The sequence below is a fragment of the Lithobates pipiens genome, unplaced genomic scaffold (assembly GCF_037356315.1).
Source record: "Lithobates pipiens isolate NorthernLeopardFrog02 unplaced genomic scaffold, aLitPip1_a1.2 Scaffold_16, whole genome shotgun sequence".
Taxonomy (NCBI): Eukaryota; Metazoa; Chordata; class Amphibia; order Anura; family Ranidae; genus Lithobates; species Lithobates pipiens.
In genome coordinates, this window is record NW_027507748.1 from 496,504,972 (window position 1) to 496,519,629 (window position 14,658).

General features: G+C 49.4%; 1 protein-coding gene across 1 annotated transcript in view; it reads left to right on the top strand.

Moving 5' to 3' along the window:
- Window positions 1-9,459: 9,459 nt before the first annotated feature.
- OBI1 (ORC ubiquitin ligase 1) overlaps window positions 9,460-14,658 on the top strand; it is a 58,334-nt gene continuing 53,135 nt past the window's right edge. The window contains exon 1 of the mRNA XM_077483061.1: window positions 9,460-9,671. Coding sequence (XP_077339187.1) covers window positions 9,600-9,671 — 72 coding nt within the window. The 5' untranslated portion in view covers window positions 9,460-9,599. The remainder of the gene's footprint in view (window positions 9,672-14,658) is intronic.

Consider the following 14,658-nt stretch of genomic DNA (forward strand, 5'->3'; position numbering starts at 1 on the left):
CCCCGCCCGCAGACCCCGACAACCAACGGCCAGGGTTGTCGGGAAGAGGCCCTTGTCCTCATCAACATGGGGACAAGGTGCTTTGGGGTGGGGGGGCCGCGCGGCCCCCCCTTCCCCAAGGCACCCCCCATGTTGAGGGCACGCGGCCTGTTACGGCTCAGGAGGGGGGGCGCGCTCGCTCGCCCCCCTTTCCTGGCCGGCCGGGTAGCGTGCTCGGACAAGGGTCTGGTGTGCACTTTGGGGGAACCCCCACGCCGATTTTTTTCGGCGTTGGGGTTCCCCTTTAAGCCCATTCCAGGTGGCGGAGCCCGCGACGTCTCCTTCGCGGGCCCCGCCTACCTGTACATGCGCTCGAAATGGGCGGACTTTCCGAGCGGGAACAGTTTGCTCATTTCGAAAGTAGCCTACACACGGGCGGACTGTTCGCTCAAACACAGTTTCAGCGGACAGTTTTTCGGAATTTCCGAAAGACTTTGTCCGTCCAACTGTCCGCTGAAACTGTCCGCTGAAAGCCCACACACGGGCGGACTGTCCGCCCAAACACTGTTCAGCGGACAAGGTTGGGCGAACAGTCCGCCCGTGTGTACGCGGCCTCAGTTGGGAATAGAGGGTATGAGTAGCAAAGCTCAGGCACTTTTGGAAACTGCTGACACTTGAAATGTCTCTCTCTAGATGATCCAGGGAATAGCCATTTGCAACTGGATATTTCAACTACCGGATAAATCCCTGTTAGTAGATTTAGCAGCCGACAGGGGATTTAAGCTTAGCAAAGTCTCTGCCACAGACTTGGTTGTAGAACTTTAAACTAGCACAGAAACTTAGGCGTAACTGAAGGATGCACTTAGGAACTTTCTTACAGTACCAGTATCTTGCAGCCGGTCCGGCGATACTGTAAGAATGCGGATTTCCTTGGTGTCCTTACAGCTCAGCTTCCAGGCTCTTACTGAACAGCCAGCCTCGTGCGTGGCCCTCTTCTGAAGAGTCTTCCCCTTGTTGCGGTTTAAGTTGCCTCTCCAAACCCGAGATGGCACCGGACCACCTTGAAATCCTCCTTCCAGTTACTGTGCCTCGGGCTAGCCAGTCCTGAGAGTCGGAAATGGATCCGCACCCCAAGCCATGCGGGCCTCTGGGGGCTGGTCAGGAGGACCAGAACCATGGAGTCAGAACGTACTTCTGGACCGGAACCCAGAACCACATGATATCAGCACCTTAAGTACCCTCTCCTGGAATACACAGCGAGACAACGCACCCAATGATTGGCTCAGAGAGAGAGATTGGTACCCAGTGCGTCCAACCAGACTGCGTTCCAATGCCTGTCAAAGGTGATACATGCACCTATGACCAGGCAGAACACAATACAGTCCAGCCAAACTGATGCCAAAATCACAATTTACATAATTTAACCCTAGGACCCAACTATGGTCTTAGGAAAAACTAAATTTACAAAACATAGCATGTGCTCTTCAGGAGTACCGGCGTTACACTTCTTTTAATACAAATTAGCATGACCAAATATAGTTAACTCTGTATCAGCTAAAAACATCATATTTAGTTGGCAAATGAAAAATATTTCCTACGAACGATTACTGTGCCCACAAACCTGAAATTAGCCATTTAAAACTGTACAACAGTAAAGAAAAGCTCATGGAGCATCATGCAAGTTAATAATCGTAATAGGAACACATGACAAGTACTTACTTTTTTGAAGCACTTTCTTTATCCTTCTGTACTGATCCTGCTCCCTTAATTTTAGGTCTGCCCAGCATTTTCTTAATTGCTCCTTTGATCGTTGTATTCCAAATTTCTGTCGCAGACTCTTCACCACTTTCATCATGATTTTGGCCTCTCGCAGATTGGGGTTTGGGTACGGCCCATTCTTTCCATCATAGTCGGCCCTCTTAAACATGTCGACCATCTCCAACATCTCTTCAAAGGCCATATTGGAGGCCTTAAATCTCCTCCTCTGGGATCGGGCCGTTTTCGGGCTCTGGGCTTTCCTCCTCCTCATTAGTGGAATTACCACAACCTGCTCTTTATCCTCCATGTTGCTCTTGCTCCTACTGCACGCTGAAGAGATAAGGGGTGGGGAATCTTTGATAAAGAACGTCGGGTGGGTGACACGGGCGGAGATTCACGCATGGGCAATCTATATCAAGCTAACACGCATGTGTCATACATACGATGTGTGCGGAAGAAGGACGAACGGAAGTGGCGAGCGTCCCAAATGAAGGTAAAATTTGAACTTGGCCCATCACAGTGGCCTATACTGCTTCAAGATTAAGGCCTATATTGGGATATGATAATGAAAGTTTAGGCTGACATTAGTGTTTTTGTCTTGTGTATTGTCTTACAGCAAAGATGAATCACTTTAAGGACCCAGAATTCATGGCCAGTTTCATAGACAGATAAAGGGAGATGAGGAATTTGTGGGACGTGAAACACAGCTTATATTATAATAAACAAACGAGGAGGTCAACGCTGGAGAAACTTCTGGAATTTGTGAAGACTCGGGTCCCTGATGCAACCATCGTGTTCTTGGAAAAGAAAATTGGGATCTTGAGGAACATGTATAAGAAGGAGCATAATAAGATCCAGAAATCACTCCGATCAGGAGCATCAGCATCGAAAGTGTATGTCCCCACGCTGTGGTACTTCAACAAACTGCAGTTTCTGGATGACTAGACTGAAGCCAGGGAATCACTTTATAACCTTCCATGCAGCCTTCCCTCCACCCTTCCCTCAACCCCAGCAGAGGCTGACGAGGAACAACCTGGCCCTTCTATCCTGGATAATATGCATATGTACCATAGGAATGATCATAGCGGCTGTTCCGCTGTTTGATCGTTCTTACGGGAGGCGCGGGGACATCCCCATCCGGTGCTTCTACCGACTTGCCAATACGATCAAAGCCAGGATTGTTTTTTTTTTATTATTTCAGGCTTCCCAGCCTAGGGGTGAGATGTGGGGTCTTATTGACCCCATATCTCACTTTAAAGAGGACCTGTCATTTCATATTCCTATTACAAGGGATGTTTACGTTCCTTGTAATAGGAATAAAAGTGATCAAAAAATAAATTTTTGGGGAAAAAGTGTCAAACTAAAATAAATAAAGTAAAATGAACAATAAAAAATGTTGTTTTGTTTTTTAATAGCCCCGTCCCCGTGTGCTCGCATGCAGAAGCGAACGCATACATAAGTCCCACCCACATATGAAAACGGTGTTCAAACAACACATGTGAGGTATCAATGTAACACAATGTGATTGATCTAATAAATCAAGCACTAACAGCGCTTAACTGCATATTCGGAAAAATACTACTTTCCTATTGTTCTCAAAATGCAGTCCAAATCTGTTTGTTACACCACTCTTAATCTCAGTGATTGCCAACAACCAGTGTCCAAACCAGTGGAAAATGAGTATAAGCAAATCCAGCAAAAAAACTGTTCAAAGTTTTTCCAATCGATCTATATGAAGGGTACATGCAGGGTAGAAGAAATCTTCCCGTGTTGTAAATATTAGCAGAGTTTGTCCTACACCTTCACCGTTTGCACCGCAGTGTGGACCCCCTTGGATGGCAGCTTACCAGAAGCTTTTTGCGTTGAAGCCTGTCTGTTTGATCCCGCTGTGTAGGCGTCTCTTATCTCCTCCTGCCTCCTCCGTTTTATTTTGCTGTCCTCATTGGCAATAAGCGTGTAAGAAATGCAAGGGGTCCAATATCGTGTTATACCCTTTATTGTACATAACCCTCTCCCCCCTTACAAATTGCGCTTACTTAAAATCAATATGTTAAAAGCATATACATAGGTTGCCAGTACTTCAGATCGAACGTCTCACCATCAGGCTGCTATCCTCTCATGTCACTGCCTGTCAGTAGAGTCCCTGGTGTTCGTCTGCTCCTGTTCAACCTCACTACTCGCGTGGCCTCCTACATGTGAGGTATCGCTGCAAACGCTAGAGAGCAATAATTTTGGCCCTAGACTTCCTCTGTAACTCAAAACATGTAACCAGTAAAAAAATTTAAAGCATCACCTATGGGTATTTTTAAGTAGCGAAGTTTGGCGCCATACCACGAGTGTGTGCAATTTTGAAAGGGTGACACGTTAGGTATCTATTTACTCGGCGTAACTTCATCTTTCACATTATGCAAAAATATTGGGCTAACTTTACTGTTTTTTTTTAAAGCACAAAACAGTTTTTTTCCAAAAAAAATGCGTTCAAAAAAATTGCTGCGCAAATACCGTGCCAGATAAAAAGTTGCAACAACCACCATTGTATTCTCTAGGGTCTTTGCTAAAAAAACATATATAATGTTTTGGGGCTCTATGTAATTTTCTAGCAAATAAATGATGATTTTTACATGTAGGAGAGAAATGTCAGAATTGTCCTGGGTGCTCCAGAACGCCTGAAGGTGCTCCCTGCATGTTGGGCCTCTGTATGTGGTCATTCTGTGTAAAAGTCTCAAACATGTGGTATTGTCATATGCAGGACTAATAGCAGAATGTGTTTTGGGTGTAATTTGTGGTATGCATATGCTGAGTGAGAAATAACCTGCTAATATGACAATTTTGTGAAAAAAAACAAAAAATAAAAAAATAAATCTTGATTTTGCAAAGAATTGTGGGAAAAAATTACAACTTCAAAAACCTCACCATGCATCTTTCTAAATACCTTGGAATGTTTTTTTTCCGAAAACAGGTCATTTGGGGGGTATTTGTACTTTTCAGGCATGTTAGGGTCTCAAGAAATGAGATAGGCCATCAGTACTTCAGGTGTGATCAATTTTTAGATATTGGCACCATAGCTTGTGGACTCTATAACTTTCAAAAAGACCTAATAATATACACCAATTTGTATTTATTTTTTACCAAAGGTATGTAGCAGTATATATTTTGGCCAAAATTTGAATAAATACCAAAAAAAAAAAAAAAGGACAACTATTTCATGTAGGTACAGTGTTGCATGACTGAGTAATTGTCATTCAAAATGCGAGAACACCGAAAGCTGACAATTGGTCTGGTTAGGAAGGGGGTTTAAGTGCCCAGTGGTCAAGTGGTTAAGGGGAAACATGTAAATGTGTTGGAATAGCCTAGTCAAAGCCCAGACCTTAATCCAATAGAAAATATTTGGTCAGCCTTAAAGATTGCTGTTCACAAGTGCAAACCATCCAACTTGAAGGAGCTGGAGCAGTTTTGCAAGGAGGAATGGGCAAAAATCCCATTGGTAAGATGTGGCAAGCTCATAGAGACTTATCCAAAGCGACTTGGAGCTGTGATAGCCACAAAAGGTGGCTCTACAAAGTATTGACTTTAGGGGTGTGAATAGTTATGCACATTAACTTTTTTTTTGTCATTTTGTCCTATTTGTTGTTTGCTTCACAATAAAAAAATAATAATAATTCAAACTTGTGGGCATGTTCTGTAAATTAAATGATACAAGTCCTCAAACAATCCATGTCAATTCCAGGTTGTGAGGCAACAAAACACGAAAAATGCCAAGGGGGGTGAATACTTTTGCAAGGCACTGTATGTAGAAGAATACATATCAGCCTAAACTGATGGAAAAAAAATTGGTTTAAAAAAAAAGGGGATATTTATTATAGCAAAAAGGACAAAATATTGTGTTTTTCTAAATTGTCGCTCTTTTTTTGTTTATAGCGCAAAAAATAAAAACTGCTGAGATGATCAAATACACCCAAAATAAAGCTCTATTTGTGGGGTAAAAAGGACCACAATTTTGTTTGGGTACAGCGTCGCAAAATTGACAGTTAAAGCGACGCAGTGCCGTATCTCAAAAAATGCCAAAAATGGCCTGGTCATTGAGCAGCCAAATCTTCTGGGGCTGAAGTGGTTAAAGAATGTCTCTTCATCATCCTCTTTAAAGGAAAATCTCCTTTTCCAGGTTTTTTGTCTGACAATTCTCCTTTCAGGTTCCTTCCATTCCTGTAGGATCAGGTCCTTTAGGGATTGATGGCGTGGGAACACCCTGGATTGAGCCTTGCTCAGTCCCCTGTATACCTTGTCCTGTTGCGGAAGCAACTACAGGGGTCTCTGGAATGTCCTCTGTGGCATATATCGCCTGTAGGAATCCATCCAGATCCTCCAGAGTGAAACGGTTTCTCCTTGGCCTTGCATCTTCCTGTGTCTTACTTAGTTGGTCTGGATCAACCTCCCCGTCTGAGCTGTGATCTGGCCTGGCTCTCCATTTCCCCCCATCCTGCTCTTCTACCTGAATTAGAGGTAGTGACTGTGAGGGTGGGAGGAGACCCTTCTGGAGAGACTTTCCTGGGAGGATTGGCCTTCTCTAGGGGTAAGCTCCTCTGGGTCAGGGCGGTTTCACGGAAAGATCTGACTGTGGCCAGCTTTTCCACCTGCATAGATGAAAGGAACTTCTTCATCAAGGTAGCCGCAGGAGGCTGTTTATCTGCGGCCTCCTGGGTTTTGCTGGGGGATTCTGTAAGACAGAACATACATGTAATTTTACTCTGTCTTTCACCTACCTGCAGGCTTATACTGAGGGGGTGGGGTGGGGAGGGTAAGGTGATTGGGGAGACCTAGCCTATCCTGGCTGGCCAAGGGATTCTCAATCCCCATGAAGCCTGGGCCTCTCTCCGGGCCCCAACTTGGATCTGCCTGCAGTTGTAGTTGCCTTCCCTTCCTCCGGTTCCATGTGGAGGTTGGCTCGGTCCTGGGCTGCTGGTACTGCTTGAGGGGCTAGTACAGCGAACCGACCACTGTCCCTCGCCTTGTTCTGTCTCTCCTCCACGCTGTTCTCCCAGCGTTTTTTAGCACTTCTGGGTTACGCCGTTCCTTCGTCACCATCCACTTCCTGTGACGTGGCCATGTAACAGAGTGATGCTTGGAGCACAGCACTTTCTTCGGGACAGCTCCAGGAATGAAGAGAGCAGCTGGTGGTGGAGTTTTATGCACATGCAGCAATGGCGCGCACTCCCTGTGGCCAGAGTGCTGGTGCAGCCTTGAGGGCGACCTGTGAGAAGGACAAGCATGCAGGTTAGTTCAGTCCTCCCTGGCCTCCCTAGACCCTGTCTCAACAGGGGACCATCTGACCCTCCCTGGTCATTTGGTCTTTAAACAAAATAAACATGCTGCTGTGCTCGGGAGAAACATAATCAATACGGGATCAGGGGGAAGAGTGGGGACTTATAACAAGCTGTCAATTGATTGTGTTTCCTGTAGGGAGGAGCCCTCACCTCTCAGATGTGCCGTCCTGGAAGGTGATAGGAGAAGTAGCCACTGATCACTGTATAAATGCCATTGGCAGGGTAGGGGTTAACACTAGGGGGCAATCAAGGGGTTAAGTGTTCCCTAGGGAGGTGTCGCTAACTGTGGTGGGAGGGGACTGACTAGAGGAGGAGAGAGATCACCGTTCCTGATCACTAGGAACAGACCATCACTCTGTACTTTGTACATTGGAGCGATTTGACATGTCATATTGTATGCCAAATCGGTGGCAATGGCACTGATTCCCAAAAGTAGTTTATGTACTACTTTTGGCGACTTCGGGTGCGATTTCCATTGACATCTGTGCAGCAACCCGCAAAGATGTCTCTGAAAACATCTGCAATAGCTGTTAAAGGGACCGATGTACAGCTACGCTGATTTGCGCAGCTGAGCCAACGCACTGGCGGCTGGTTGCCAAGCAGAAGTTCTATTTTTGGGTTGAACTCTGCTTAAGGGCCGGCTCAAACTATTGTGATGGCAGACATCGCATGTAATGCGCAGCGCACTGCTGTTCACATTAAATGCGATGTCTGTGCGGGTGTGATGTCAGCCATACAGATAGCATGGCTGATATCACACCGTATTCGGTGCAAACACGCACAGGACCCTTTTTTTCAGTTCGGACCAGAATTGGATCGCATGTGTGTTCACACATATGCGATTCAATCCATGACCGAACTGTCAGTTCGCAGTGCGATCTGAAATGGGGGTGTCCTTAACATATAATGACACTCCCCAGCAGTGCATATGGCAGTGTGAACTTGTGTGTGTGCCGGGTGCAATGCGGTTGATTTGCAGGGTTCTTGCATCGCAATAGTGTGAACCGGCCCTTAACCACTTGGGACCCGTGCTATAGCTGAATGACGGCTACAGCGCGGATCTCCTTTTCCGGGACTACGTCTATTGACGTAGTCCCGTGCACGAGTGGCCTGCACGCCCCCTGAGGGGCGCGCGCGGCGCGCTCTGTGATCGGCGAGTCTATGAGACTCGCCTGATCACCGATCCGTGCAAGGGGTCGATCCCGACCCCTTATCAAGTGATCAGCTGTCAGCCAATGACAGCTGATCATGTGATATAACGGAGCCGGTAATCGCGCTATTATTCCTCCTCGCACTGTCAGCGCGAGGAGAAAAAAAAAGGCGATCACCGGCGGCCGTGATCGGGACATAAGTCCCGATCACGGCCAGCCCTGCTAGTGCCCACCTGCCCCCTGCCAGTGCCCACCTGCCCCCTGCCAGTGTCACATTAATAAAAAGTAAGTGCCCCCTGTCAGTGCCACCTAGCAGTGCCCATAGTGCCACCCAGAAGTGCCCACAGTGCCACCCAGCAGTGCCCACAATCTGCTCAACAAAGGTTCTGCACCCCAGTGCCACATATCCGTGCCCATCAGTGCCGCCCATCAATGCCCAGCAGTGCCACCTATCAGAGCCACCTATCAGTGCCCATCAGTCCCATCTATCAGTGGTACCTATCAGTGCCCATCCGTGCCACCCATCCGTGCCACCCATCTGTGCCCCCCATCCGTGCCATCTTATCTGTGCCCATCAGTGCCGCCTTATCTGTGCCTATTAGTGCCGCCTTAACTATGCCTATCAGTGCCCACCAATGCAGCCTATCAGTGCCGCCTCATCAGCGCACTTCAATGAAGGAGAAAAATGACCCGTTTGCAAAATTTTATAACAAACTATTAAACATGATTTTTTTTTTTTTTTTGCATCTTTTTTTGTTTGTTTAGCAAAAAATAAAACTCCCAGCTGTAATTAAATACCACCAAAAGAAAGCTCTATTTGTGGGAAAAAAATGATAAAAATTTCATTTGGGTACAGTGTTGTATGGCCGCGCAATTGTCATTCAAAGTGCATCAGCGCTGAAAGCTGAAAATTGGTCAGGGCAGGAGGGGGGTTTAAGTGCCCAGTAAGCAAGTGGTTAAGGAAGGCACAGACAGCAATAAAAACTGGCAGGGGTTCTTCTCCCCTCTATCCAAAACTTTAAAAAAAAAAAAAGTTTATCCTTTAGTTATATTATAAGCAGAAGGTGTGGGGAAACCCTTATAAGCTAGGTGTCCCCAATGAAAGAGTTAATGTGTTTGTCTACCCTCTGTGATAATATTCTCCCTAGTAATATGAAGGATGAGCAGTGTAGCGGGAATAATGACCTCAGTGCAGTGTATGTTTGTGTTTGTATACACAAGAGCCGCCCATCTCCCCCCGGCACTTCCTGTGTGCAGGGCGCCAACTTCCCCGGGAACAGGGAGCTGTGTGTACGGAGGGAGGGGATTGGTCTGTACAGGCATCCGTAGCTGATGATTGGCCAGGATGGAGCGCTGTGTCGAGTAATGGTAGTAGTAGTGATCCCGGACAATGGAGCACAACGTGCAGAATGTTACCCTATCTCTGACCCTGCCGATCAGTTGTCACATCTGTCTGGGCAAGGTAAGTACTTCCTATAGGGAAAGCTGGGCTCCCCTAGTCATCTGATCTCCTGTATAGATGGGATCCTGATGGAGGTGTCATGGTGGACGATCCTTGTACACAGGTGTCTTCCAGTGATCGATTGTCACCTGGGAACTGTCAGTGATAACAATGGTGGGTGGTAGGTGGTTGCAGTGTGAGGAGGTGGAATTCATACTATGTATGTGGAGCTGCTTTGCTCCATGGTGGGTCAGTGTAAGAAAATAATCGTTTCCTCTGTTTATATGTGCGTTACGTATGAATGTGGCATGTGTGCGTTTCTACAGCGCCCTGCACTGCGTTATACAATACGTAGAGGTAATGGAAGTGTCATTTTGTGTCACTTTATAAATATGAACAGTACAAAGCATTAGAACAATGCTGCACACTGCCCCAACACCGCGTACGTCTGCACCTTACCCCCCTGGGTGGGTGTAAACAAAGCCCTAACCTCTTCATAGGTATCCACTAGGAATGAGCTCCGGCGTATTCGCACACTCCACGTGCAGAGCCCGCCAGGAAGTATGCGCAGCGCTAATCACAGGCAGCGAGACATTGCCCGATCTCTGCAGCCGTGCATTGGGTAAATGTCTCACTGCCTGTGATTAGCGCAGCACTGCGCTGACTTCCTGGCGGGCTCTGCACGTGGAGTGTGCGAACACGCCGGAGCTCATCCTTAGTATCCACATGGCATGCGAGCTTGAACACCATCTGTACACATTTATTGGGGGCTGCAGGTTTGGGAATACCCCAGATCACCTGGGAGTACAGGAAAGTGGAGTTAAAGCGTTTGGGTTGGAGATGAGTCAGGAGAACGCCTGAGCTTTCTTAGCCTAGGTTTGATTTGACGGACATCTGTGTGGGTTCCTGTACAGATGCCTATTGAAATCGCCCCCCCCAACGTTTCCAATATTAGTGCAGAAACTACTTTTGGGAATTGGTGCGTCATCACAACAATTCAAACAGTGCCATTGCTGGCAATAGGCTCCAATTTGGCACGCAGTTTGACCTGTAACATTGCATGACAAATCGGCCCAATGTGAACGTGGGCTTGCACCCCCCGTTCAGTTATAACCCCCCAGCTCTGCTGCCTCCGCTCAGTAGTATCCCCCCAGCTCGGCCACCCCCCCTCCACTCAGTAGCTGTCCCCCAGCTCTGCCATTACCCCGTCCAGTTATAACCCCCCAGCTCTGCCGCCCCCCCAGTAGTAACCCCCCAGCTCTGCCATTCCCCCACTACCTCAGTAGTAACCCCCCAGCTCTGCCGTCCCCCCTGCTCAGTAGTAACCCCCCAGCTCTGCCGTCCCCCTGCTTAGTAACCCCCCAGCTCTGCCGTCCCCCTGCTCAGTAGTAACCCCCCAGCTCTGCCGTCCCCCCTGCTCAGTAGTAATCCCCCAGCTCTGCCGTCCCCCCTGCTCAGTAGTAATCCCCCAGCTCTGCCGTCCCCCCTGCTCAGTAGTAACCCCCCTGCTCTGCCGTCCCCCCTGCTCTGCCGTCCCCCCTGCTCAGTAGTAATCCCCCAGCTCTGCCGTCCCCCCTGCTCAGTAGTAATCCCCCAGCTCTGCCGTCCCCCCTGCTCAGTAGTAATCCCCCAGCTCTGCCGTCCCCCCTGCTCAGTAGTAATCCCCCAGCTCTGCCGTCCCCCCTGCTCAGTAGTAATCCCCCAGCTCTGCCGTCCCCCCTGCTCAGTAGTAATCCCCCAGCTCTGCCGTCCCCCCTGCTCAGTAGTAATCCCCCAGCTCTGCCGTCCCCCCTGCTCAGTAGTAATCCCCCAGCTCTGCCGTTCCCCCTGCTCAGTAGTAATCCCCCAGCTCTGCCGTCCCCCCTGCTCAGTAGTAATCCCCCAGCTCTGCCGTTCCCCCTGCTCAGTAGTAATCCCCCAGCTCTGCCGTCCCCCCTTCTCAGTAGTAATCCCCCAGCTCTGCCGTCCCCCCTTCTCAGTAGTAATCCCCCAGCTCTGCCGTTCCCCCTGCTCAGTAGTAATCCCCCAGCTCTGCCGTTCCCCCTGCTCAGTAGTAATCCCCCAGCTCTGCCGTTCCCCCTGCTCAGTAGTAATCCCCCAGCTCTGCCGTCCCCCCTTCTCAGTAGTAATCCCCCAGCTCTGCCGTCCCCCCTTCTCAGTAGTAATCCCCCAGCTCTGCCGTCCCCCCTGCTCAGTAGTAATCCCCCAGCTCTGCGATCCCCCCTGCTCTGCCGTCCCTATCCCCCCTGCTCTGTAGTATCCCCCCTGCTCTGTAGTATCCCCCCTGCTCTGTAGTATCCCCCCTGCTCTGTAGTATCCCCCCTGCTCTGTAGTATCCCCCCTGCTCTGTAGTATCCCCCCTGCTCTGTAGTATCCCCCCTGCTCTGTAGTAACCCTCCAGCTCTGCCTCCACTCAGTAGAAACCTCCCAGCTCTGCCACTTCCCCTCCACTCAGTAGTAACTGCTCAGTAGTAACCCTCCAGCTTTGCCCCCCCCCCCCCCCCGATCAGTAGTAACACCCCAGCTCTGCCATTCCCCCTCGCTCTGTAGTAATCCCCCCCATCTCTGCCAATTCCCCTCGCTCGGTAGTAACCCCACCCCCCATCTCTGCCGATTCCCCTCGCTCAGTAGTAACCCCATCTCTGCCGATTCCCCTCGCTCGGTAGTAACCCCACCCCCCATCTCTGCCGATTCCCCTCGCTCGGTAGTAACCCCACCCCCCATCTCTGCCGATTCCCCTCGCTCGGTAGTAACCCCACCCCCCATCTCTGCCGATTCCCCTCGCTCGGTAGTAACCCCACCCCCCATCTCTGCCGATTCCCCCTCGCTCGGTAGTAACCCCACCCCCATCTCTGCCGATTCCCCCTCGCTCGGTAGTAACCCCACCCCCATCTCTGCCGATTCCCCCTCGCTCTGTAGTAACGCCACCCCCCATCTCTGCCGATTCCCCTCGCTCTGTAGTAACCCCCACCCCCCATCTCTGCCGATTCCCCTCGCTCGGTAGTAACCCGCCCACCCCCCATCTCTGCCGATTCCCCTCGCTCGGTAGTAACCCGCCCACCCCCCATCTCTGCCGATTCCCCTCGCTCGGTAGTAACCCCCCCCACCCCCCATCTCTGCCGATTCCCCTCGCTCGGTAGTAACCCCCCCATCTCTGCCAATTCCCCTCGCTCGGTAGTAACCCCCCCTTCTCTGCCAATTCCCCTCGCTCGGTAGTAACCCCCCCATCTCTGCCGATTCCCCTCGCTCGGTAGTAACCCCCCCATCTCTGCCGATTCCCCTCGCTCGGTAGTAACCCCCCCTCCCCCCATCTCTGCCGATTCCCCTCGCTCGGTAGTAACCCCCCCTCCCCCCATCTCTGCCGATTCCCCTCGCTCGGTAGTAACCCCCCCTCCCCCCATCTCTGCCGATTCCCCTCGCTCGGTAGTAACCCCCCCCTCCCCCCATCTCTGCCGATTCCCCTCGCTCGGTAGTAACCCCCCCTCCCCCCATCTCTGCCGATTCCCCTCGCTCGGTAGTAACCCCCCCACCCCCCATCTCTGCCGATTCCCCTCGCTCGGTAGTAACCCCCCCACCCCCCAGCTCGTTGGTAATCCCCCAGCTCTGCCGATTTCCCCTCGCTCGTTAGTAATCCCCCAGCTCTGCCGATTCCCCTCGCTCGGTAGTAACCACCCCAGCTCTGCCAATCCTGTGCCACCCAGCCCTCTCTCTCTCTTGTCCCCGCTTGCCTTCCACTATAGCATTCCATCTTGCACACTATGTGTGTTGTCTGCTAGTTGCTCCGGACTGGACCCCACTCCCATTTCTGCTGCACACCAGATGTGACATCTGGACCAGACACTTCTAGAATCTATACACATGAACCAGAAGTGACTGCTGATGTCTTTCAGGTTCGCTTGTTAGTTTCCCAGTGTATCCTGGGATATCTCATACCTTCAATACCTCCAAAACAAATTTGAGCTAATGCTGAATAAAAGTCTTTCAAAAGCTTCAGGTGCTATAAGCAAGCATTGTCATAGACTTCTATGGAGGCTTTGGAGACCATTTGAAGCACCAAGAAAGTCACATGGGTATAATTTTTCAAAGCAAATGCATGGTGTGAACAAGACTATAAGGTAACTGTTTTATTTAGTTACAGGGGCTTCTATTGGTATTTAGCCTGGATTCACACTGCAGTGATGTGGGAACCAGCACTGGTTCCCGCATTGCATCACTCCTGCAGACAGCTCACACTGCCTTCTGTGAACCGTTGCCGGTGTCAATATGTTAATGATGCCCCCTGAACTGTGGATTCAGACAAGAATCAGATAGCATGGGTGAGAACACTCGTGCGACCCGATACCAGTGCAGGGATAAAAAATAAAATAAAAATCCTGCACGCTACTGTGTGAACCTGGATTGTGAGAGCTTTGAAGCAGCGTGTCCAGTGCTAGATTTTTAAACACGTGTAAGCTAGCCCTAAGGGCAATCCAGGGGGGGGGGGGATGCTTTTCGGGGGACATTTGGCAGGCAGTTAGGAGGCAACGTGTTGCCTACAAAATCATTGAGGAGAAAACGTAGCTCTTTTTTTTTTTTTTTCATGAATAATCATGCATGGCATCTGTATGTCTGATAAGAGAATTTAATACTAGTTCACTCTTCCCTAAATGTAGTCCGTTATATGCCACCTTTACTAACTTTTCACCGATCAGATACTGTCTGCACTCTAATATTGACCCAATATCAGGAACTGATTTCAGATTCACTTGTCTCAATACTTTATTTTATCTGCAAAGCTTGGTAGAAGCTGCCCAATATTTGTCACGGTGGGGTTGATTTAGTAAAATTGGAGAGTGCAAAATAGTGCAGCTAGGCTTCTATCTTCAGCTTGTTCAGATAAGCTTTGAAAATAAAATCTAGAAGCTGATCTACGCAGAGCTGCACCAGATTTTGCACTCCAGTTTTAGTAAATCAACTTCAGGGTGGTCTACCTCCACATACAACCATCCTCTGATTTTCTGCCTCTTTA